General features: G+C 35.8%; 1 protein-coding gene across 2 annotated transcripts in view; it reads right to left on the bottom strand.

Annotated features, from left to right (window-relative positions):
• Nucleotides 1–13,657: 13,657 nt before the first annotated feature.
• LOC149782559 (iroquois-class homeodomain protein irx-5-like) overlaps nucleotides 13,658–27,492 on the bottom strand; it is a 29,340-nt gene continuing 15,505 nt past the window's right edge. Inside the window, exons 1-5 of one of the 2 annotated variants that reach the window (XM_089934893.1) lie at nucleotides 23,008–23,238; nucleotides 21,962–22,109; nucleotides 21,509–21,618; nucleotides 20,324–20,604; nucleotides 13,658–13,822 (exon numbers count right to left, since the gene is read on the bottom strand). In XM_089934893.1, coding sequence (XP_089791019.1) covers nucleotides 13,764–13,822; nucleotides 20,324–20,604; nucleotides 21,509–21,618; nucleotides 21,962–22,099 — 588 coding nt within the window. In that variant the 5' untranslated portion in view covers nucleotides 22,100–22,109; nucleotides 23,008–23,238 and the 3' untranslated portion in view covers nucleotides 13,658–13,763. Of the gene's footprint in view, nucleotides 13,823–20,323; nucleotides 20,605–21,508; nucleotides 21,619–21,961; nucleotides 22,110–23,007; nucleotides 23,239–27,492 lie in introns of those variants that run through there. The other variant, XM_089934892.1, reaches the window with a different exon arrangement.

The following is a 27,492-nucleotide window of genomic DNA, read 5'->3' as shown; positions in this document are numbered from 1 at the left end:
GAGAGGTGTTCAGCGACTGGACTTTAAACAGCTTCTTTGTCATCCAGTCCTTTTGTGTAGCTTTTAACTTTCTCCGACATACTGAAGGCTAGAGATTTTGCTTGTGATAGGATAAATTACAATCTCTGTTTTGCACGTTCTAGAAAATGTGCTGGTCTCTATCATATGTTGACAGGTTTTGCATCTTTTATCGCCACAGGGGCCATATTTGCTAGGATGGTCTTGGTTATTGATTGCCGTTAGCTTCGCCCTGACTATGATGTCTTTGATGCTTTTTGGTCTCCGGTGGAATACTGGTAGTGAAGTGGGGCAGACCTAGTGACAGTGGGAATTAGCATTACAGACCCCCCCCCCCCCCGGGCAAATCTAGCGACAATGTAAATTTAACATGGGGAAAAATCATGGGCAACTCTAGCGACAAGGGAAATTAACATGGGAATAAATCGTGGGTCTGTTTAGCGACAAGGGAAATTAACATGGGGAAAATTGTTGGGTCACTCTAGCGACAAGGGAAATTGAACATGGGAAAAAGTCTTGGGCCACTCTAGCGTCAAGGGGAATTGAACATGGGAAAAAGTCTTGGGCCACTCTAGCCTCAAGGGGAATTGAACATGGGGAAAAAGTCTTGGGTCACTCTAGCCTCAAGGGGAATTGAACATGGAAAAAAAAATCTTGGGTCTGTTGAGCGACAAAGGAAAAAGGAACAGGGTCGGGACCCTATTTTAATACGGTCCCGACCTGATGGGTCTATGAAAAGGGAACATACGAAAATTGAAACAGGGAGGGTCTCTATTTTTTTAAAAAAAATAAAAAATAAAAAGGGGTAGGCAATGAAAGTCAAGATCTTTTCGAGACCTATGAATGGCTCTGAAAAGGGCCTTTGGTTTTATGTTAATATATCCTTAATATTATATCATGGATAAACACCCATATATCTATTTATAGCTATAATCAGCTTAAATTCCTATGAAATCTCACTATCTATTTATACTACAACTTGTGGGTTATTCCTTTGGAAAATCCCACTATCTTTTTATAGCCTCAGCTTGAGTGACGTTCCTGTTTATGAACTCTAGTACATATGTATAGCTACAACCTATGGAAATCCCCAAGTCCATATTTATAGTCTCAAAATTTCCAGCATCAGTGATGTCACTGTACTGAACACTAGGGGATAAATGTCAACAGTGTTGCAAGTGGCTGACCTGAATACACGCTACTGTAGGTAGGTAGGTAGAGTGTATTTGATAGGGATAAAGTGAGTTTTATAGGAACAAACAGAGACCAACACTTACACACACACACACACACGTAACGTATGCGCGCAGACATACGCGCACGCACACACACACACACACACTATAAAATGGATAAAATTAGTAACTACTTACAATATCAACTTGTGTCACGATCGTGGATAAATACCTATGTATCTATAATCAGCAGAAATTGATATGAAATCCCACTATCTATTTATAGCTCCAACTTGTGGGTTATTCCTTTGGAAAATCCCACTATCATTTTATAGCTTCAGCTTGAGTGACGTTCCTGTTTATGAACTCTAGTACATATGTATAGCTACAACCTATTGAAATCCCCAAGTCCATATTTATAGTCTCAAAATTTCCAGCGTCAGTGACGTCACTGTACTGAACACTAGGGGATAAATGTCAACAGTGTTGCAAGTGGCTGACCTGAATACACGCTACTGTAGGTAGGTAGGTAGAGTGTATCTGATAGGGATAAAGTGAGTTTTATAGGAACAAACAGAGACCAATACACACACACACACACACACAACGTACGTGCGCAGACATACGCACACACACACACACACACACACACACAGGAGAAAGAGGAAAAACAAAACCAAACATACTATCCATACAAACGTACGCGAACGCATACAAACCCCAAATATACTATCCACACAACGTCGCTAACGCATAAAAACCCAAATGTACTATCCACACAACGTCGCTAACGCGTACAAACCCCACATATACTATCCAAACAACGTCGCTAACGCGTACAAACTCCAAATATACTATCCACACAACGTCGCTAACGCATAAAAAACCCAAATATACTATCCACACAACGTCGCTAATGCATACAAACACCAAATATACTATCCACACTCGGGAGGAAGAAGAAGAACAAAAAAACAAATATACGATCTACACAACGTACGCGAACACATACACACACACACACAGAGGGAAGAGGAAAAAACAAACCCCAAATATATTATCAACACAGAAGGGAGATAATACAAACCCCAAATAAACTGAGCATCTTTTTCATCCTTTACCACGCTCGGACAGAAAAATGAGTGTGTGGTGAGACAATTCCCACTCATGTTTAAAGCCTTTCAGTCAGGTTATTAAGGACTAGTTAGTCCTACACCTGAGTGGCTAAATTTAAAAATAGTCTGTGAGTACATAAAAGCCTCGGGGATGAGGCTCTCTTTCCTTCCCCAGGAGTAATTAAAAATCACGCGGTGCGTTATTAAACCAGTGATACATGCTCCATTAGAGCGAAAATCACTTTAATTCAAGTAAGCAAGCAAGCAAGTTCGGGTTCCGTCTCTAGCACTCTTGATGACACCAACTGTCTGGGTTATTTTCTTTCTTGCAAGCCCCTATGCTCCACTTCTGTTTGTGATAATAATTTGTGATACTTCACATTTTCTAAAGTGGAAATCTTTACAAGCCGTACAAAATACAAAACGTATATGACTTTGGCTTTTGACACTTGCACAGACTCTTCACTTTATAAGTGTCACGAGAAAATTGTATATCCAATTTTTACCATTTTCAAAAACACGCACACACTTGCAGCTTGACCAGAAATATGTACATCTTGTTTTGCTGATAAGTCACAGACAAGTCCAAGCATATATAGGTGGTTATGAACGTTAGGAATATCCCCTCATTTTTTCAGAAATATCAAAGCTTGTATGTGCATTTTCCCTTTTCCACTCTATATTAATGCTTAGATTTGTTCCAAAAAAAAAAAAAGAAACGAAACAATTTTGAAGAAAAAAACAACTGAATTTTGAATTCAGGTTTCTCTCTGTTTATAATTTTTTTCAAGTTGATGGTGCATGACAGAGTACATTCGCCTACCTTTCCAAAGTGAGAGGCATTTCTTCACATGTCATTGCCTTTGTTAAATTCGGTTTCATTGGTTAGTTATCGTTAATCTTTAATTTTTTTGATGCATTTCTTTTTGATAGAAGATTTAAGGCTTTCTATTGTTGTAACGGTATTTATGTTGTTTAGTCTGTTGATGAAATTATCTATAGCAAAGTGCTTAAGATTTTTCAGATTTTTTATTATTTCAAGCCCTACAAAAGGAGACCAAGTTTGTCTTCAAAGACGATTGAAACTCTAAATTACACGGGCGTGAAGGAAAACATCGTTGTGTTCATTCTAATCATGCTTGCCGTATCTCTTTGTGTTTTAGAGGCCATATTTCTTCTTAAGTAAATACACGAATCAATAGACAGACAGATTGGGTCATCATCCTTGAGGTTCACTGTACTTTCGGTTCTTTACTTCATACAAACCCCAAATTTATTAGTTTGAAGAAAAAAAAAGATAACATGCCCCTCAATACTGTAACACGTCTGTTCTGACTCTACCGATGTGAGTGTGAGTGTTTATGTTAAAATGTTTAAGTGAGATATAAAAAAATGGTCAGCTTGAAAACGCGAACCAATACTGTGACGCTCAGTATTTTGATGTGGTAAGAAGAAATGGTACAACACACACAAAGAGGGCTTGTAAGTTTACATTTCAGTCTGTCTGCACTGTAATGGTAACAACGCGAGAACATAGGGATTATTATGCCACACAGTCCTAGAACAAAACAATGCATCACCCACTGTAAGCCATTTCATTGGCTATACTTATTTTCTTACCGCGTTCGCTTCGAATTGACTTGAGTAGCTATTCAGACAGTGACGAGAATGGCCATGCTTTACTGGGTCTATCCTATAGGCGATTAATATAAAAAAATATTTTAAAAAATTAAACTAATGCACGAACAATGGTACCATGGACGATCCCATGGAAATTGTGTCCGTCTTATTGCAAAATACATCAACATTTAATTTAACGGTGCAGATCGCTAGAACAAACCTCTGATAATATACATTTTGAAAAGTGTTGTGTGACACGGATCACCATTGTCGCTTGGTGTCTGCTTTCTTGTTCGAAAAGAGATCGTTTCGTCTTGACTATAAAAATTTAATTTGACTAAGTTTTACGCACTACTTGAACTCATACATTTACGTTGTAGGTGTAAGCCGTCGTTCTCAGTTTTCTGGAAGTTCGTTTTTGCGTTTCTCAGATGTGATACTATTTTTTATGGACCGAACGAAATTTATTTTGGCGTGAATCAGGACTCGTGGTTTTGTGGCATAAATGGAGAGCATTGATTAAAGCTCAGTTATGTCGTCTTCGAAATCGCTGACACGGATTTGAACTAACACTTCAGGTTTTGTGTGAGGCGATACGGTACATCATTGCCTTTTACTTCCTCAATGAAATCGTTTCATCTTATTGCAAAATTACATTTGACTAGGTTTCATACGCAGCAGGTCCCTGTATATATGTAGAGTGTCTTAGCGTCAGAGTATTCATTCCACTCTCAAACGATCAAGAAGATGGAAGAGTCAGCACAGATCGACCTGCTGGTCAAATATTTGCTAAAAGTCATACGAAAGCATAATTCACAGGCGAAAGTGGCAACAAAACTTACTCTTTTGGTCGCTGATTTGATGAGAGTCATACGAAAGTGTGTAAGTGCTAATGAAGTTTGTTATATCTGCAAAGGTAAATGGGTATTTGTCTCCAGAATACCTGCTTCGTCTAAGAAAGAGAGACAAAAGTCAAGATACCTAATATCGTTGTCGGGAGAAAGGACACTGGGATTCAGAGTGCCCTACGAGAAAAGAGAAGAAACAGAAACAAAACGAAACAGAGAAGAGGGATTTAGAAGACGAAGAAATTGAAGATGATGAAGAACTTGTGCCAGTAAAGACATGGAAATGGAAATATTGACAATGTGAGCCGATGCGTTGGCCCTGATGTGAAATTTCATACTACCCTCTAAAAGAGAATAGACCAGAAAGAAAACGTAAGTGTCTCTTAGTCTTGACATTCTATAATAAGGATGGCGTGATTTGTTTTTTTACTCACACTTTATGAAATTGTGCTCTTTCACCTATCTCTGTCCCTCTGGAACATGTTTTAGTTAGAATTGAAATGAAAGGATGTTTTCCTTCACGCGCGCTCTTTAGGCATGCAAGTCGGTAAACAATAGTCTATTCATCCATCCTTTTGTGTCTTGATGTTTCCTAAATCACACACTGATGCCATGAAATAACGGGTTAAATGGGTTTTGTAGTGTTGAGGGTGGTGTGGTGTGTAGCTGCTTGGCAGAGTTGGTCATTGCAGGTGAGGGCTTAGGTGCTTTCAAAAAACTTTTTCTTCTTCACTGTGTTGATGGAATATAATGGGTTATTTTCTTCACTCTCTGTTGATAGTATATATAAAGGGTTATTTCTTCACTGCGTGTGGATAGTGTATAAAGGTTTTCTTCTTCCCTCTGTGTGGTTATTATATTATGGCTTTTTCCTCTTTCCTCTTTGAGGATAGTGTATATTGGGCTATTTATTTCTTCCCTCTGCGTAGATTGTAGATATGGGGTTTATTTTATTTACATCTCACCTCCGTATGGATAGTAGGTATGGGATTTGTATTCTTCCTCTTCCATGTGTAGATAGTATATTTGGAGGTTGTATTATCTCCCTTCTGTGTGGATGGTATATTTGGGGTTTGTTTTTGTCCTCTTCCCTGTGTGTGCGTGTGTGTGTGTGTGTGTGTGTGTGTGTCTGTCTGTGTGTGTGTGTATTCGCGTACGTTGTGTAGATCGTATATTTGGTTATTTTTTTTCTTCCTCCCGAGTGTAGATCGTATATTTGGGGTTTGTCCGCGTTAGCGACGTTGTGTGGATAGTATATTTGGGAACTGTATGCGTTCGGGTACGTTTGTATGGAAAGTATATTTGGGGTTTGTATGCGTTCGCGTACGTTTGTGTGGATAGTATATTTGGGGTTTGTATGCGTTCGCGTACGTTTGTATGGATAGTATATTTTGGGGTTTGTATGCGTTCGCGTACGTTTGTTTGGATAGTATATTTGGGGTTTGTGCGTTCGCGTACGTTTGTGTGGATAGTTTATTTGGGGTTTGTATTATCTCCCTTCTGTGTTGATAGTATATTTGGGGTTTGTTTTTTCCTCTTCCCTCTGTGTGTGTGTGTGTGTGTGTGTGTATGTGTGTGTGTGTGTGTGTGTGTGTGTGTGTGTGTGTTCGCGTACGTTGTGTAGATCGTATATTTGGTTTTTTTGTTTTCTTCTTCTTCCTCCCGAGTGTGGATAGTATATTTGGTGTTTGTTTGCATTAGCGACGTTGTGTGGATAGTACATTTGGGTTTTTTTATGCGTTAGCGACGTTGTGTGGATAGTATATTTGGGTTTTTATGCGTTAGCGACGTTGTGTGGATAGTATATTTGGAGTTTGTACGCGTTAGCGACGTTGTGTGAATAGTATATTTGGGGTTTGTACGCGTTAGCGACGTTGTGTGGATAGTATATTTGGAGTTTGTATGCGTTCGCGTACGTTTGTATGGATAGTATGTTTGGTTTTGTTTTTTTCCTCTTTCCTCTGTGTGTGTGTGTGCGTATGTCTGCGCACGTACGTTGTGTGTGTGTGTGTGTGTGTGTGTGTGCATTGGTCTCTGTCCCTATAAAACTCACCTTATCCCTATCAGATACACTCTACCTACCTACCTACAGTAGCGTGTATTCAGGTCAGCCACTTGCAACACTGTTGACATTTATCCCCTAGTGTTCAGTACAGTGACGTCACTGACGCTGGAAATTTTGCGACAATAAATATGGACTTGGGGATTTCCATAGGTTGTAGCCATACATATGTACTAGAGTTCATAAACAGGAACGTCACTCAAGCTGAGGCTATAAAAAGATAGTGGGATTTTCCAAAGGAATAACCCACAAGTTGGAGCTATAAATAGATAGTGGGATTTCATATCAGTTTCAGCTGATTATAGATACATAGGTATTTATCCACGATCGTCACACAAGTTGATATTGTAAGTAGTTACTAATTTTATCCATTTTATAGTGTGTGTGTGTGTTTGTGTGAGTGTGTGTGTGCGCGCGCGTATGTCTGCGCGCGTACGTTGTGTGTGTGTGTGTATTGGTCTCTGTTTGTTCCTATAAAACTCACTTTATCCCTATCAAATACACTCTACCTACCTACCTACAGTAGCGTGTATTCAGGTCAGCCACTTGCAACACTGTTGACATTTATCCCCTAGTGTTCAGTACAGTGACGTCATTGACGCTGGAAATTTTGAGACTATAAATATGGACTTGGGGATTTCCATAGGTTGTAGCTATACATATGTACTAGAGTTCATAAACAGGAACGTCACTCAAGCTGAGGCTATAAAAAGATAGTGGGATTTTCCAAAGGAATAACCCACAAGTTGTAGTATAAATAGATAGTGAGATTTCATAGGAATTTAAGCTGATTATAGCTATAAATAGATATATGGGTGTTTATCCACGATATAATATTAAGGATATATTAACATAAAACCAAAGGCCCTTTTCAGAGCCATTCATAGGTCTCGAAAAGATCTTGACTTTCATTGCCTACCCCTTTTTATTTTTAATTTTAAAAAAAAAATAGAGACCCTCCCTGTTTCAATTTTCGTATGTTCCCTTTTCATAGACCCATCGGGTCGGGACCGTATTAAAATAGGGTCCCGACCCTGTTCCATTTTCCCTTGTCGCTCAACAGACCCAAGATTTTTTTTTTCCATGTTCAATTCCCCTTGAGGCTAGAGTGACCCAAGACTTTTTCCCATGTTCAATTCCCCTTGAGGCTAGAGTGGCCCAAGACTTTTTCCCATGTTCAATTTCCCTTGTCGCTAGAGTGACCCAACAATTTTCCCCATGTTAATTTCCCTTGTCGCTAAACAGACCCATGATTTATTCCCATGTTAATTTCCCTTGTCGCTAGAGTGACCCAACAATTTTCCCCATGTTAATTTCCCTTGTCGCTAAACAGACCCACGATTTATTCCCATGTTAATTTCCCTCGTCGCTAGAGTTGCCCATGATTTTTCCCCATGTTAAATTTACATTGTCGCTAGAGTTGCCGGGGGGGGGGGGGGGTCTGTAATGCTAATTCCCATTGTCGCTAGGGTGCCCCACTTCACTACTAATACTACTGGTTTGTTCAGAAGGATTAACTTGATTGTGTGACACAATTCCACGATGTTGCTTCTTTTAGTTTTGAACGTCTGTTTTCATTTTTATTGACTCAATAAATATAAGTCAAACTCATGAGTTAAACATGAAAGTTGGTTGAAATTAAGAAAGTGGAGCATTACAAACACAGGTTGGTTAGCTGTGATTGATTTTTGAATGCGCTGGCTTTCACATACCGGCTAGCATATTAAACGAGTTAGAAATATAAACTAAGCGAAATGAGAAACCGGCATTGGCAATTATAACATTTCGATGTATTTAAAGTTCATCTAAGTCATTATTATGGTTAAATTAGCAACTGCTACGAACCATACAATTGTTTTAATCCTGCATTTGTAGCTTTCCCCTTTTCGTTGCTTCGTGTGACTACATTGTTACATCATTCAGAGGTTCTGAGACATCGTCTCATGACATACTGGTAAGAATCCGCCACTCACGGTTTTAACGGATTTTCGCTGGTATCTTTCTAGTAAGGTCGATCAATCGATCGATCGAGATTTGGATTTGGATTTTTAACGTAGCTTCAACAATTTTTCAGTCATATCGTTACGATGTCTGCAGTGTGGCAGTTTAAAGTGATGTCTAGCACTGGGCCATCATGCCTCAGACCTTTAGCTTAATGTGCCCCCCCCCCCCCCCGTCACATTATCCTGACACCAGGCGGACCAGTCCTAACACTAATCTCTTAATGCTGAGGGCCAAGCGAGGCAGCTTTTAGTACCATTTGTATTTAAGTCTTTGGTATGACTCAGCCGGGGATCGAACCCACGAGGCGGACGCTCTAACCACTAGGCCACCGGAGTGGCGAGAGAGAGAGAGAGAGATGTGGTTGTGGAGTTGGGGAGACTTGCCCTAAAGGCATTCATTTATTGCCCATCCATATGTTTCCTTATTGGTCGATTAGTCTGCTGTCTTACCAGCCCATACAGGGATAAAGGCTGAGGGAGGGTAGATCGGCCTTCGGATATTTTAATATTAAATATTATGTTTTTATACTCTTATTAATAAGCTTTACAAAACACGAAGGAAGAAAAATATAAACAAAGCATTACACCAATTACAGTATGTGTATTCCTCCTGGCAAATAAATGTACCCAGCAAATATTGACAGACTATTATAACTTTGTGCTATTGGTACTTTGAACACTACATTAAAATCCAGGGGTCCCGAGTTGCCGAGAGGTTTAAACCGCTCTCCGTTACGGATCACTGCCATCTCACCTCTGTCTGAGCCGGTTCGAGTCTCGGATTCAGCCAGTGTGAGAAAGCTTGACAGTAGCTTCTCTTGGGTCAGTGGTTCTTTTTGGGGTTTTTCCGGGTTCTTCCTCCACCATTAATAACGGCCGCCATGTATAGCCCATCGTGTGCTGAAAAATGGCGTTAAACCACACAACAACAACATTAAAATCCATGTGAACGTTGACGCGTAACCGTTACGAAGTCCCACTTCCTCCTAGGTTACATGGTGCAAGTTAAGTTATCGTTTTTCTCTCACTCCACATACTTTCCGTATTATCAACTGATTTTGATTAATTTTTGTGGTCATGCTTTGTGAATATAGGTCTTTTTGGTGGGATAAAATTATACATTTTCTCTTGGAAAAATGCATGGTTGATTTTATAATAAATATGCTTTATCTGCATAAAATTTGAGAGAAATATAAATGCTCTCATGCAGAACCGGCGTTTAGGGGTGGCAAGCGGGGCGACCGCCCTAGGCGTCGTTTGAGGGGGCCCTGCGCTTCAGGCCTAAGGTCGTCTTTTTGAGTTTGTCAAGCTATATTCTCCCGGTAAATTGGAAACGCTGATACATGCCGCATGCAATGCACGCAAATCGCGAAAGTTGATATAGTCTAGACATAATCAGTGTTTGCAGTAGCATACAAGTCGAGATACCGATACTCTGGCTCCGCGTGGTCATGGTCGGCCCTAGGCCCCGCGTACTCCTAACGCCGCCTCTGCTCTCATGATTGCATCAACATTTATGCGATTTTGTTTAACCTTCTTTCTCTGAAATGTTAAGACTAGCTTCTATTTTTATATTACATATATTTTCAGCTCTTTCAGCTGTATTTGTAATCAATATCTATATCTTAATCTATTTTTATTTAGTGTGTGGCTTCATGTATTATTCAAAACCATTGTGTACTTTATAGTCACTTTATCATGAATGCCATATCTACAAATTTCTTAATTACATTCGTGAGTTTTTTTAATTAACGTTTATTTTTCTCTCAAATTTCCCAAATCAGTTTAAAAATCTTCAGGAACTAATGTACTGCTTTTCTATACGTGTTACATTCTGGAATTCTTTATTTTTCCAAATGGTGGAACTTTTTTACATTATATATTTAATGAGGTATTTTCAGCTGCTTCCCGACTTTTAAACAATTCTTTCTGGCATTCATTTTTTTCATTTTCAAGAGTTTTACAGTTTTGCATAAGCTGTCTTGTACTTTTGTCATGCTCATGCTCACTTCAAATAAAACATATGTATAACAAATTATTAAGGGAATAACACCTACAAATTATTATGACGTTAATGAAGCAAGAGAAAACGAGTCACAGTAATTAACGAACCAAGGTAATCATGAATATAAACGCCCCGCCCCCAGTGCCTGTTGCTGCTTATTCCGACATGCCATTATTATGTATTGTTTATAAAGAGATTATGATACATGATAGTTTTATGATGATCTGATATAATATATAAATTTACTGGTTTATCAATGATGCCATTATTAAATGCGTTTGTCCGTCTAATCAAGGCGACGTAAAGAACATAAAACATTCCCTTTATTCACACAAGAGACTTTGTATTAACTGTTTTATTTTTTTATATTTATTGTAACTTTAAGGTTTATCCTGAGCTTGGTTCAAGTAATAACTGATAATAAATAATTTTTATAGCATCTCAGAAAAAGTACTTATTTTATTCTTAGATGACAATTAGGCATTTACATGTACAATATAAATTTAACAGGTACGAATACATAACAAAAGCTTTACTGAGAAGAAAAAAACAACATTGCAGAAGTCATACTACAATTTCATATTTAATTATGAAACATAACTAACTTTTGCAAGAAGAGAAGTATTCTGTTATTTTGTCCACTTCAAACGAATGCTTACCTTTAGTTAGTGAGGATGTTCGTTTTTTCTCATAGACCGCCAGCAACGTACTGCAACTTTCGCCTATTTTACCGTTGAAAATCCTAATTTCATGTATATGTTTTGCGTATCGTAGTTGAAGCCTCTCTTTAACACATGATCGGAAAATATCTTGCAATCAAGGAATAAAGTTTCAGAAATATCGTCGGAATATTTACAATGAATCTGTTACTAATGCTACTCAGTCCGCCATTTTGACAATAGTTTGTGAGCCAGAGCAACACGGAACGTTTCAGTGGTTATATGAACAATTTACCGACATCCTCTACACACAGGACATTTCTGATAAAGGCGTGTTATTCATGACTGATACAAATTAGTAAGGTCCAGCTGAATTACGTTACTGTATACTTTCATTCCTTTGACAGCAAATATTCCCCACCCCCCGATGTCCAAAAACCAAAGCTAAATCTATAATAAACTGAGCACGGCATTCCGTTCATTGTTGGGTCTTTGTAGCTAGAAAATCAACCTTCTATTAAAGTAAACGTTTGTGTAGATGGTCGAAACTATCTATGTACGTGTATGAAATATTAGAATTGTTTTCATTGACTATTGTTGATTCATAATCGCTGAGAGCTTCGAGTCTATATATATATATATATATATATATATATATATATATATATATATATATATATATATATATATATATATATATATATTGTGTGTGTGTGTGTGTGTGTGTGTGTGTGTGTTGTAGTTCTGCATGGTGCCATGTCTTGTGCTTAGATTTGGATTGTAGTTCTGCATGGTGTCATTTCTTGTACTTAGACTTGTATTGTAGCACATCAATAAATATAGATTGCTATTAAGTATATTTGGGACTAGTAGCTATATTACATTAGAATAATTACCAATTGCTAAGTATATTTATGTCAACTGTTATCTGAATAAGCAATGTGATTTACTTTTGTTGGATTCTTTCTTCAAAACTTAAGTTAAAATTTAGAAAGAATAAAAAAATCACGTTCAGTTTTGACTTTTCATCTTAAGCATGTGGTTGTATAGTAAAGTTTTTTTTTGTTTTTTTTACCGTAACTAAATGAAATTATATTGCTTGTTCTAGTGGCAACTAATGGAATATTGTATATATCTGCGATTACAATGATGTAATTTGGGTACTCCTATCAGTCAGAATTTAATTAAACGTACAGCTTCTGCAGTATTCACTTGAAATCATACATGTATATATTTTCTTTGCAGTTTTCCTAGGGGCTTTGCAGTTTTCAAAATTAGTGTATATTTAATTCAAAATATAAGATGTTTTATAGAAATAAAATTATTTTTTGAGTGAAGTTAAATCTGAAATAAGACAACTTAGATACAATAATAATAATAATAATAATAATAATAATAATAAATGAATAAAATAATTAAATAAATAATTAAATTATTCAAATATTAAATGAAACTTAATGCGATAAGAACTTGTTCAACACGTGGATTAAAAAAATATCATTTCGGATAAATATTATTGACTCTCTTCATTTTTGGCTTTGATACAAGAAGGTTAGATTTTTTTCCATTCCTGCCATCTGTTGGTACTTTAACATTTTTATAATAAAATTCATATTTTAGCTGTATTACTGTCAATGAAATAACTGTTGAATTTTAATTCCCTTGCCAACCATTAAATTATTCACTCTCTATCACTCTGTCAGTCGTTCTTCTCAATCCAATTAATCAGAGCATCCATATTTATGTCAAATTATGCCAGTTTACCTCTATTCGAGACACAGTCTAGAGGAGTGGCGCTTTTTAGTAAATTAATAATTCGGATTCCTGTGGATATTTGGGTTGTTTCATGGGGTGTTACCAAATGCTAATGGGTCCCTCTCTAAAAAAGCATAGGTTGTGATGGATGGGTTCACCATTGTCTTGTCAACTAAATCCGTGACAGACAATTTCAGTCTGTTCTTCACCGCAGGAGCGGGAACATTAATTCAATATTCCGGTCTAAATATATCTAAAACACCATTTGTGTTCAATACGGCGTGATGGAAATATGATACCGGCAGCTTGAACCCATTTTATAAAATTGCACGACACAGAGTAAACATGAGGGAACGAGTATATAAAATTCAAGAAACTTTCATAGTAATAACACGATTTATTAAATATATCAAATGATTTGAAATAAATATATCTTCATAAATAAACATGATAGCACTTCTTTCAAAAAGAAGAGAAAGTTCGCAATATCTATTTCCACAGGTTCAGCTTTCTTGAATTGATGTAAAATACTGTACTTTTTCAGGAACAAGTGGTATTATGCCTGCAAAACAAAGAAGGTAATACCTTATCATTCTTGTATCATGTAGGAAAGTAATACCTTACCATTCTTGTATCATGTAAGAAAGTAGTACCTTACCATTCTTGTATCATGTAAGAAAGTAGTACCTTACCATTCTTGTATCATGTAAGAAAGTAGTACCTTACCATTCTTGTATCATGTAAGAAAGTAGTACCTTACCATTCTTGTATCATGTAAGAAAGTAGTACCTTACCATTCTTGTATCATGTAAGAAAGTAGTACCTTACCATTCTTGTATAATTTAAGAATGTAGTACCTTACCATTCTTGTATCATGTAAGAAAGTAGTACCTTACCATTCTTGTATCATGTAAGAAAGTAGTACCTTACCATTCTTGTATCATGTAAGAAAGTAGTACCTTACCATTCTTGTATCATGTAGGAAAGTAGTACCTTACCATTCTTGTATAATTTAAGAATGTAGTACCTAAACATTATTGTATCATGTAAGAAAGTAGTACCTTACCATTCTTGTATCATGTAAGAAAGTAGTACCTTACCATTCTAGTATCATGTAAGAAAGTAGTACCTTACCATTCTTGTATCATGTAAGAAAGTAGTACCTTACCATTCTTGTATAATTTAAGAATGTAGTACCTAAACATTATTGTATCATGTAAGAAAGTAGTACCTTACCATTCTTGTATCATGTAAGAAAGTAGTACCTTACCATTCTTGTATCATGTAAGAAAGTAGTACCTTACCATTCTTGTATCATGTAAGAAAGTAGTACCTTACCATTCTTGTATAATTTAAGAATGTAGTACCTAAACATTATTGTATCATTTAAAAAAGCAACGCATTACCATTCTTGTATTTTGTAAGAAAGTAATGCATTGCCATTTTTGTATCTTATAAGAAAGAAATACATTACCAATTTTTGCATCATATAAGAAAGCAACGTATTATCATTTTTGTATAAAAAAATGAATGCAGTACCATTTTTGTTTCTTATAGGAAAGCAATTCATTACCATTTTGAATCTTATAAGAAAGTAATGCATTACCATTTTGTTTCTTATAAGAAAGTAATGCATTATCATTTTTGTGTCTTATAAGAAAGTAATACATTACCAATTTTGTATCTTATAAGAAAGTAATACAGTACCATATTTGTTTCTTATAGGAAAGCAATACATTACTATTTTTGTATAAGAAATTAATGCAGTACCATTTTTGTTTCTTATAGGAAAGCAATTCATTACCATTTTGTATCTTATAAGAAAGTAATGCATTGCCATTTTTGCATCTTATAAGAAAGTAATACAGTACCATATTTGTTTCTTATAGGAAAGCAATGCATTACCATTTTTGTATCTTATAACAAAGTAATGCATTACCATTTTTGCATCTTATGCATTCATATTTTTTGTATCTTATAAGAAAGCAATGCATACAATTATTATAAATGGAGAAATAGTATATTCGTTGTTTAAAGTAATGTACCATTCTTGTTAGATGTATTAAGTCATGCTTTGTTTCTCGATGGAAAAGCTTTACATGTATAATTTTTCTTTTTTTTACGGCAGCAGTAGTGCGACATATTTTAGAATGGAACCATGAGCGTAAAAGTCAAATATCCATCTCTCTGTAGTACTACGATATACAGGTATTGTCGGCGTTCCGTAACGACACGTTCAGTAATGGGTGACATTTTTTAATACGACTACACATACATTTAAATGGCGATATTTCACATTTTTTTGATCCTCATACATCCATATTACTTTGGAAGGTCATTATTTACACGCCCCGAGAAATGCCTACAGCAAAAATCAATGTTAAAGTAGTTGGACATTTTTGGACGAGGTCATCCTTAAGATATGACTCTTTACAAACTGGATTGAATGTCGCGTAGTGTGCTATAGTAATGATAGCTGCGCGTGCTGCAAAACATCTGTATTACCCTGTTATTTGCAACGATAACCCGACGTCCTCTTTCTAGACCCAGTTCAGTACATGGCCACCGCTGTTAAAGTCCTTCCTCTATAGGCGATTTATATGACATTTAAAGTGCAGAGCAATCAACAATCAGGATTGAATATTCTTTGGTAATACCCTATTAGTATGAAAATATTAGAACAACAATTTATCTTCGTTTGAGTAAATGTACTTATATGACCGTGTTGACATACACTTCAGTAAATGACTTTCGAATCACAAAACGAGAGTGAGAGAGAGGGATTTCCTAATCAAAACATTGCTGAATCTTAGGAATATAATTTGACTGGGAAATAATTTTGTCCAGAAGATTTAAATTTTAAATAAAAGTTTTGTGGGGTTTAACAACATGTGTCAGTAGATAGTTGGCTAACCGTGATAGCCAGCATATTTTGGTCGAGGAAGAACCCGGGAAATCCCCTGGAAGAACCACCAACCCACGGGAAGCTACGGGTAAGCTTTTTCACATACCCACTATGGTTCAGCCGAGATTCGAACTCCCGCAGACAGAGGTGAGATACATGAATGACATGTAAAGGCAAGATCGGCAATCACTCGACCACCCCGGGCCCCGTATATTTCATATACAGCGGTCAAAACGTGTAATTTAGGTACGAAAATAAAGGTGGGGGTCTATGATGAAGTTTCCACAGTATCTGTACTTTCACCTCTTGAAGTTCCTTCTTTACTGCTTTATTCCTATCGTTCATGTCGAGTGGATGGACTTCCACCCAGCGAGACCGAAGTTGTTTTTTTTTTCTCTACATTTTTATGTGAACTCAATTAAGAAATCGTATGATAATGTACCACATAAGAAAATCTTGGACTTTGTGAGGCAATACGGTTTTAAAGATTTTCTATGTTTACATTTATCTTTCATTTAATACATGATTTTCAGAACTGTAACAGTCCGAATTTTATGCTGTTAACGATATGATTCAATTTATTTGGAAGACCTTTTTTCTCCTTATGTCTGTTTTTACTTGGTGACTTATCTATACTTATCTATATGAACTCTATAGATACTTAACTATACACATACATCTGAACAGATTACTAAAATAACACCCCTATACGTTCCAATTATCTTATGTTCATCCGTTAACAGGACAAAATTAACGCGCATCACGTATTAAAAAGACAGAATATGACGCAGAGCGTGGGTGTGTTCATGCATGTATATCCTTTAAAAATATTAATTTGTTTGACTGCCACGTTCGAATTTACTGTACTTTCTTATGGAAAGCGCGCATCTGAGATGTTCACATTTCTTATTATTTATGGCAAACAGCGTAGACTTGATCTGCCGGCGCATTGTGCGACCATAGCCATGGTTCTACACTATTCGTAATTGAATACACGTTATTGTTCTTTTAGTGCCTTCTCATTTGCGAACTGTTACGTTGTCTGCTACATAAATTGCACAAGCCCAAGGCGGGCACAATTTCAACAGCCTAGTAGACCAGTTTCCAAGGGAGAAGGCAATCATAGATCCAATATTTCACATGATGTAATGTGATGTAATTATAGGTTACTGCATTTGTATGGGAAAATATGAACGAGTTTTTCGGATGGAAATACTGCACGACCTTGGGAGTGAAGTATATCAATCCGACAAAACGAGTTCATATTTTCCCATACAAATGCAGTAACCCTTTTATTATATAATCATTTTCTTATTCTACATAAAGACTTAATTATATAAACAAAAATACACTACAAGAAATAAAGTAACTGAATGTATGCCATATTCCAAACTAAATACACAACTTCAGATTCATCATCACACAACAACAACATTATTAATGCGCACATAACTCCGCCCAGATTAAATTTGAACTTAGTCGCGCGCTAGCCATAACTTTCGAAATAAAATGGCATTTGGGCTGCTTAAAATTAAAACATGGAGTCATATTGTGAATGAATGCGCATTGCAACAACGTTTCCATTTGATCTGGAATTAATGGATTTTGGTAATTTTGTCGATTCTAACGAAATTTCGTAATTATGGACTGGATTAATCTGTGCCAGTTCTACATGAAATACATCGGATTGAAACAGAGAGGGAGAAGCGTGTTGACATTTGCAAGTGTGTTTCTGTTGTGTCATTGCATGTTTGAAATAATAATGTGGGAAAATATGGAGTCTTTTAATTGCAATTATCTAAAAGACGCTATGGAACTTAATGTTTATTTCATTTTGAATGCAGTAAGGAGGATGTACTTGCACTTGGAATATAGTCGAAACTAGAGTACAATTTCGAAATATGTAATGGGTCATGTAATTCGGATTTGCAAAACTAAAAAAGTACATTTTGAGGAAATTCAGAATGTAAAACTGTAAGTATATTTTTGGCATTCTTATTGTTGTTGTTGTTGTGGGGTTTAACGCCATTTTTCAGCACACGATAGGCTATACATCGCGGCCAGTATTAATGGTGGAGGAAGAATCCGGTAAAACCCCGGAAAGAACCAGGGACCCACGAGAAGCTACTTGCAAGCTTTCTCACATACCCACATTGGCCGAATCCGACACTCGAACCCATGCAGACAGAGGTGAGATGGCAGTAACGGAGAACGTTTTAGACCACTCGGCCACTCGGGGCCCCAGGCATTCTTATTACCAGCTAAAGAAGACAGTTTATGCCTTGTCACTTGCAGGTTATTTGTAGGTACCCAGCAATTTTATAAAACCTGGCGTATATCGCCCGCCTAAATCCGAAACATTGTATCAAAGTTTATTAACGCGGAATGTAGCAAAGCAGCTGGTATGAGGTAGTCTACGAAGCATCTGCTTTAGTTCATTCAGAAGCAAATTTAATCAACCAAAATGTAAAGGGCCTACTACGTGAGTGTACATGATTGGTGTTGGAAATCAAAAGTGCTGGCGTCAGCGTCCATTGTTCGCGTACAATAGAAAGTAGTTCCTTTATTAGTGCAATATGAAGTGCGCGCGAGTTCAATATCGTAAAATGCTGAACGATTCTGATAATTTTAAGATAACGGAGAAAAAAAATGAGCATATAATAATATGACTTTGGCGTGTGGCAACAGCATGAAACAAGTGCAAGTATTCTGGAGTCAAGGGGAAACCCATTATGTGCTATAAAAATGCATACAAGATCAATCGAAACTAGAAATTATGAAACGACTCACTAAGCACGGACAAACACAGTAGTTCGAAATATTTTTGGAATACAGACTAAATCATAATTTCTTCGAGCAAAACACGTTCCCATCATGTCGGCCAATTCTACGCGTCTGTAAACATTGAATCACGTGTTATTTTGGGTAAAAAAAATCCATTTTGTATAAAAAAAAGAACGATCGTACTTAATTAAGTAAAGTGATACTCATAAAGTGTACAAAAATATCCCACATTTCGACTCAAAATGCGTATGAAAATGTGATTTCTAAATGTAAACATGAAGACCCACTCTATGAACTTCTCGAAATTTTAACCCAGAAAATCCTATTTACTATGCATCTTTTAGAATCATACAAATAAATACATTACGGAAAAGATGGAAATGTATACCTTAAAAAACTTCTGCATCTTAATTCAAGTTTCCAATTTTGCAAGAAGTTGTTTCACACGTACATAATCGTCTGCTGCCCAACGCATCAACTTGCCGTTAGAGCTGTTAGAGCGGCATTCTCAACAAATTCCCGGCGTATAGTCTGTTTCTAAATTATTTAGTAATATTTCCCCATAAACAAGACGTTGTAAACACATTACGTCCTATTCATTGTTGTTTCTCTTCCACAAAATAGCTTCTTTTTTAAATATGAAACGTTGAACTTTACTAAATTTCTTTTTACAAGATCGGTTTAGTTTGCATAATATTTCTTACCATTTACTAGCCTTGTTGCGTTGAATTTTGTAAAACTAGGTATAAACCTGACCTAATTACTTGACTGAACTGCTGACAGAAACAGTCCAAAGTGATGTATTTATTTTCTATAGCCCGATGGATAAACATTACATCTTTTCAAAACTGTGCGCAGAATAGGCCGATATATCGCGAGTCTTGAAAATACGGGGGTGGTATCCCGTGTGTCCAAAATTAATATTATTTTGAACAGAATATTTTGGTGACACTTGTCTCTTTTCAAATGGTAAGCATTGCAGTATTTTATTTTCATCAAATGGGCGATTTCGATATACGTTTTGCTTCAATATAGGAGACGGAAAATTTGGTGCGCAGATATGCCAGTCAGCATTATAAATTTGGCTTTAAGAGGTAAATTATTAAGCTCTCACAAAACACTTGTTATTTAGTCCGTTTTAAACATAACATACAGATTAGCTTTGTATATGAGCTTTTGACAACAGTCAAATGTTTGCACTTGGAAAGCCAAACTATTAAGAAATTTGTAATATATATATATATATATATATATATATATATATATATATATATATATATATATATATATATATATATATATATATAAAGGCTTAAAAGATGCAAAATCAATCAATCAATTAATCAATGAATCAGTCAATCAATCCGATTTTACCTGCAACCTCTGACTTAGCTTGGATGGAGATCTCAGTCACTGGTCCAAATCTGTGGATATCACTCGTGTAGTCTTTCTTGAGCCTTCTTCGAGCATTGGCAAACCACGTGGATACTTGAGTCAATGTCATATTCGACAAGATAGCCAGCATTATTTTCTCACCTTTGGAGGGATAGGGGTTCTTTTTGTGTTTATTCAGCCATATTTTTAAAGCATCAGTAGAGTCCCTAGGCTGGAGTTTGTTTTGTCGAATTTGATGTGCTCCGTGTATTCCTTGATACCTAACGTGACAATCAATAATATCGATTAAAAAAATATATATAAAGATTACACGATATGAAAAAAGACACGTAAGATGAAAGAAAGTAGACAAATTTGTATAGATTCCTTAAGTATGTAAACAAAGGGTACGACCATCAAATCTTCGGGGGTGGGATCTTCATTCTAGGCAGGATTTCATCTTTTATCTGAAGATACATCTTTCCAATTAGATATGATTAATAAAATGACTTCTTTTTGCCATACAAATCCGAGCAATCGTTTTTACTTCAAGCCACTTTACAGCTGTTAGGGGGTTGGAGATTTTTTTTAAATGAAAAATCATGACTCTCTTTACCCATTCTTCCAAAGCAGGTAGGTCCCTAAATAAAAAGTGAAAATGTATTCAAGTCAAACCATGTTTTAAGATCAAATGTAACCATCTTTTTGCCAGCAAAAAGTTCGTGATGAGCAAGTTAAATGTTGAGTGAACATTTTTATGACGTAACGTAGTCTCTTTTGCTTATTTATGTATCTGTAATAGAAGTAATTATACATCTGTAATATAAGTAATTATGTATCTGTAATGTAAGTAATTATGTAATAGAAGTAATCGTCGTGCCGTATGAAATTATATCGTTTCAGAAATGTAAACAAATTCATGAACAATTGGTATCATTACAGACATCTGAATCTGACTTAAACTAAAGTGACTTGTTGGGAGGGGGGTGAATATAGAGACGAGCATTAGGAGAGAGAGAGAGAGAGAGAGAGAGAGAGAGAGAGAGAGAGAGAGAGAGTTAGTTTCAATGTATATGGATCTTTTTCCATAATACATAGACTTTAAATGGAAACGTAATCCAAACCTTTTTGAAAAGCTTCAGTTTTGTGTGATGGATAAACCGACGATTATTGATGTTCACTTACCAAAGAAAATCGTAGATATTGGATGCGGACGAGCGATCACGTGTCCCAGTTTGATTCCAATCTGGTGATATCAAGTAGGGACCTACTGCATCGGATGTAGTATGCAAGCTCTGCAATGATATTTTCTGATGATGAAGAAGGTAAAGGTACAGTAGTATATAATGCAATGTCTTCACGGTCCAAGTATAGAAAACTTCAATCATATCGCTTCTTCGTACGAAAGTTTTGCCTCTTTTTATTCATATTGTATTACAATAATTCTACGAATGTCCGGTATTCTCTGATTATGGTACATGTTTATTAATTATTTGATCAAGTGTACTACATAAACGTAAACTAACAAAAAGTGTTACTACCCGAAGAAAGACAACAAAATTTCAAAAATAATATCACTGTGTAAGACTAATCCGAGACAAGATAATAGTTAATCAGACAGACATAACATTTGTATACCTCATCGAAAGATAAAGCCTCTGCGGGTGCTTGACGTTTATGATACATTTTCGAATGGTGGCTCTCTTCTATAAATATCGGTCTTTTAGAGTTAACTCCACCCTGACTTTCCATCGAGACTGGCCTTGGAAATTCCATTTTATGAAGACTAGAAACAGAACAAAAATTAAAATATTAACAGTAAAAGACATTAATATATATATATATATATATATATATATATATATATATATATATATATATATATATATATATATATATATATATATATATATATATATATAACAAAATTCTACACGTAAACCCATAAACAATAACTGGAAAAGATTTTCAATCGTGAAAAATCTAGTGACATTTTAATTACATATGAAAACATTTGTACAGTATTTAAAAATTTTAATTACATATGAAACATTTGTATAGTATTTAAAAATTTTAATTACATATGAAAAGAATTGTATAGTATTTAAAATCTCATATTGTTCTTAAGATGTTCTGATAATTTCTTTCAGCTTTCAAAAAAACAGTATTTAGAAAGAAATTGAAGTTGAAATTTTTTGTTTAAAAATATGTAGAGCACCATCACTTATAAGAATAACCATTTATATGTGTGTGCATGTACGTGTACATATATGTATGTATGTATGTATGTACGTGTACATGTATGTATGTATGTATGTATGTATGTATGTGAATATGCATGTATGGATGTATGTATGTAAATATGCATGTATGCATGTATGTATGTATGTATGTTTAAGAAAATATAAATTTGAAAATTATAAAATCAAGACATTTCATTATCATGTGATTTTTAATAATATATATCAGCATGCTTCGTAAATTTTTTTTTTCATGTTTAATACTGCGAAATCTATCTAATATTAAATGTTTCTCGTGTGATATGAAATTTTCATTGAAATGTCAGGACAGAATGTTTAAGTTAGGCATACTTTTAAAAATTATAGTTGTGTCTTACACATAAATGTAAGAAACATAAGACTTCATAAAGGAAAACTCAAAAACAAAAGACAAAAATAACTTACCTGTAAAATATCGAATGCCAAGATGTCAATGTGCAAGCTTAAAACTCACTGGGACCAAGTGCTGTTGTTATAATTGTTATACGATAGCTGACACCTCTCACCATACAATCACGTGGTTTGAATGCAGTCTCATCGGGCAGAAGTAATTATCATTTATTACTAGGGTTCATCGTCATATTTGCGGGAGTAAAAGCTATCATACTTCCAGATGTTATTTTCACTTTACTGAATTGTGAGCTGACGGTTTTTAACTGGAAAGCCTACTGCTGACTGACTGATTGATGTGTATTCATAATTTACAGATACGAGTTTGCAAGTAATTTCCAATTAGGCAAGCTTTATAAAAGCCCCATTTGCCATACGGTCTCAAACACCTTCTTTATGTCCAAATAATGTGACAAAGACTTAACGATTCTAATTCCACGTGAGCGAAGAAAGCTTCATGTAAGTTACACGATGCAGTTATGCAACTCAATCGAAAACCATGATGCTGAATATTCGATAACTGTTGCATTTTCGTTTTTCACCATGCATTTAATCTAATATATACACATTTTTCCAGCAGTTTGCACAAAACAGGTAGCATAGATACAGTCCTGTAGCTGTTAGTATACTTGTTTCAGTTTCCTCAGCCTTTGTAGATTGGTACAATTATGCCAACTTTCCATTCGCATTATATGTGTGTGTGTGTGTGTGATGTGGATTTTTAACCTAACTTTAGCAGATTTTCAGTCCTATCGCTAGGAGGTCTGCAGTGTGGCAGTTTATAGTGATGTCTAGCAATGGGGCATCATGCCGCAGACATATAGCATGATGTCCCACCCACTCATATTATCATGACACCAGACCGACCAGTCCTAACACTAACCTAACCTCTTACTGCTGAGCGCCAAGCGAGGCAGCTGTAAGTACCATTTTTGTAAGTCTTTGGTTTGACTTGGCCGACGATCGAACCCACGACCTCACTAATCCGAGACAGACGCTTTAACTACTAGGACACTGGAGTGGTACGCATAAAAAGATTTGTAGTATCGAATTAAATAGATTTATAAGTAGTTTAAGATCGAATTCTTTAATCAGCAGGATGGGAAAACATACCAATTTTGGAGCAAGTCTCGCTTGAAAATAAAACCTCATACGAAAAAAGAAAAGAAAATACAAGATCAATAATGCCAAACCGAAGCCTCTAACTGACCGATATTTTCTCTAATTGGGTTAGGTCATTTTGTTACGTTATCTCTGTCGCTTGTGTTTTCAAATTTGTACGCGTGTTCGTTTACCCAACCGGACATTCATTTTTGGTCGTCACCCTCCCTGCTTCTGCTTCTTAACCAATTTTTTTTTATCAAGACCTACACGATGTCACGACCGAGGATCGTGTAAATTTATCGTGATATATAGAATCTGTGTTGGGTTTTGGACCGAGACAAGGAAATTCTAGTCAAGGGGTTACATTATTTGTCTCCCCATGAGGCTTGTCGTTGGGGGTGGGGGAAGGGCTTATAATGTAACCCCGCGACCGAGATTTCCTTGTCTAGGTCCAAAACCCAGAACATATTCTTTTTCTCACCCAATAATTTCCTTTAAAGTAAAAAAAAGAACTCACTTGTGCAGTATATTTCACGCGTCAATGTTTACATGCGGTGCATTAATACAAATAAGTTAATGAGGATTGTGGTGTGATCGTGTCATCCAAAGTGCACAGTTTTTTATGCGTGAGCCAAAACAATAAAAACATGATTTGTTGCATAGTAATGAAGTATTATCACATTTAATACCTGGATGTTATATAAAATTAACAATAAATAGTTAATATTTATTAAAATTTGTTTCAAGAAAATTAGATTGTAAATAACGAAACGATACTGGGCTCACACCTCTGTTGTAGTGTATAGGCTATTATTATAATGAAAAGTTATATGTAGCATGAGTGTCCATGCTTGGGATATTCACGGGTAATTAGTGATCTGTGTCACTATCGTATATAACTCTCCTTTTGTTTGCAGGAGGTGAAACTGTTTGTGACATACTTTTGTTGTCCTTAATATTGATTGTAAAATTACTCCCTTGTATAAAAGACCCTCCAAATACGGACCCTAGCGGATAACCATGTGCTAAACTTTCAAGTTTACGGATTTTTTGAAAATTTATATTTCTGTCTTGGAAATATGGCAAATTCTACAGTGAAATTTGCTTATGGATTAATGTGTTGACGGATAAATGATTCCTTCTGACTGGTAAGTGCATTATTTGTCATTAAATATTGTTGGTATATTCGTGATTCAACTGGGGCACAGTGAATATGCTTAACAAATTAAAATAAAGCATGTTTGAAATAACACATTTCTGGATGTTACTAAGTTTTCCGTAGTTGCTAAGAGACTTAAGAAGTGTATAGGTCAATAGTCTACGTGCATGGATCATTGTTTTCTGTCATAGCTCATTTCACAAAGCATTGAAAATTTTACCCTATCTGTAGCACAGTCATTTTTCAGGTTAAAGTCATTAAATACAGCTAACAGCATATGATTTTTTTCACACAAAGTATTTAAAACTAGGTAGGTAGCTTTAGCTACATTTAATGATGCTGACCTGAAAATGTACTGAGTTAGGCCTGCATATAGGATACAACTGACCATTCTGTGTGGAAGGAACTAACATAACAACAAAAAGAAACCTCCACATCGTATGCGTGTGTGCCTTTGTCTCTCTCGAAATGTTTTTGTATGGTGTGTTCTCAAACATGGATTGACCTTAAGTTACTATGTGTTATATATATATATATATATATATATATATATATATATATATATATATATATATATATATATATATATATATATATATATATATATATATATATTTGTTGTTGCTGTTTGATTTCAGAACAACTACGTAAGGCACAACAGAAGACAACAGGGTTTATTTTTTAAAAAGTAGTTCTGATCGCGTGGACACCTTGACTGAGATGACTGGTCTGAGATGACTAGACTGAGAGGGGAAAAGTAAGATTAGCAAAACAGCTAGATTTTCCTGTCGCATGGGTGAAACAAATCCGTGTGGGGTAGCTTGCGCACGTGAAAAGAAGTTATGTCCGTAATCATATCCATATCCCTTAGACATCAATGACGCACATACAAATACGCGTTAACTGTCGTTGACGTTGCAAGTAGATATAAAGAAGCAGAACCATTATCAACTAAAACAGCAACTGAAATTGTATCTGCGTTTGAACGAATTTATCAACGAGAATCTGGACCACAAGGTCATCGACAATAGCCACAGTTACTACAAGTTGATCCTGGCAAGGCATTTCTTGGTGCAGTATCATCTCTGATGAAAACCATAATGTCAGTATCAGACGAGGACGGACCGCAATTCATCGCGATCAGGCAGTTACTGAACGATTTAATCGAACACTTGCTGAGCGATTGTTTGGATATCAGTATGCGAAGAAAAGAATTCAGAAAGACAAGAGATCTCGTGAATGGGTTGCAAGACTACCAAGTGTAATAGTTGCGTTAAAAAATGAAATTACTCGTGCAATTTCTATGAAACCCATTAATGCAATCATAAACATATGCCAATACAACGACATGACTCCTCAAAACACAACTAGTACTATGTAATGTGACTGTAAGATATTTAAATGAACCTGGTGAATTTGAAGGGGCTAAAAAAGAGCAACTGATCCTATTTGGAGTGTGACGACATATAATTTCTAGCGCGGTATGATCTACGGGTAGACCCGCAATTTACAGACTAGATTCCACTGCTTCTCAACGTAGATTTGTACGTGAACAATTACAAGTAATTCCTGAAGACACACAAATACCACCGCGTTCACTTTTGTGAACTAGCGCCTCGACGTCGATTATATTCAAAACAGGTCAGCATCACATTTTCGCGTGTCTGATCAAGACTACTATTAAGTCTATATACGGTAAATTGTCTTGGATTATTATTTGAATACTGCCGCAACATGACTGTGTTAAAGCTCGCACATTAACTATTCTGCCGTTGTTTTAATTCATGATAAATTCAGCGTCAAGATCAAATTCGCGCTTTTTTTGACACATTATACCTAAATAATTTTTTCTTACTATACCATTGCTATTATCAGCAATAGTTTCCTGAGTTTGATTATTATTTTCTGTGAAGTCTACGATAGCCCTCCGCAGCTGAGATGTTCTTCTGACTAGAGACACTGCAAGATAAACTAAGTTTGAACATTCAATACGATCATCAACAATCCAAATATTAGCCTCTGAAATAATTAGTCCTTGTCACGAATGAATCGTTATAGCATCTCCTAGCGTCCATGGAGTTTTGTCCATCGTTAACACGCAATGAAGAAAACTGAGAGGAACTAAAACAATATCATTTAACACAATATTTCGTTTACTACCACAAACTGGAATTTCAACGTCGGTATTTTGCCGTCAAGTACCTGCTGGACGATAACACAATGGTACAGGTAGACTT

Source organism: Sinohyriopsis cumingii, chromosome 15, assembly GCF_028554795.1.
Source record: "Sinohyriopsis cumingii isolate HCF-2022 chromosome 15, ASM2855479v2, whole genome shotgun sequence".
NCBI classification, from domain to species: Eukaryota; Metazoa; Mollusca; class Bivalvia; order Unionida; family Unionidae; genus Sinohyriopsis; species Sinohyriopsis cumingii.
This window is presented reverse-complemented; position numbering and strand designations above follow the sequence as displayed.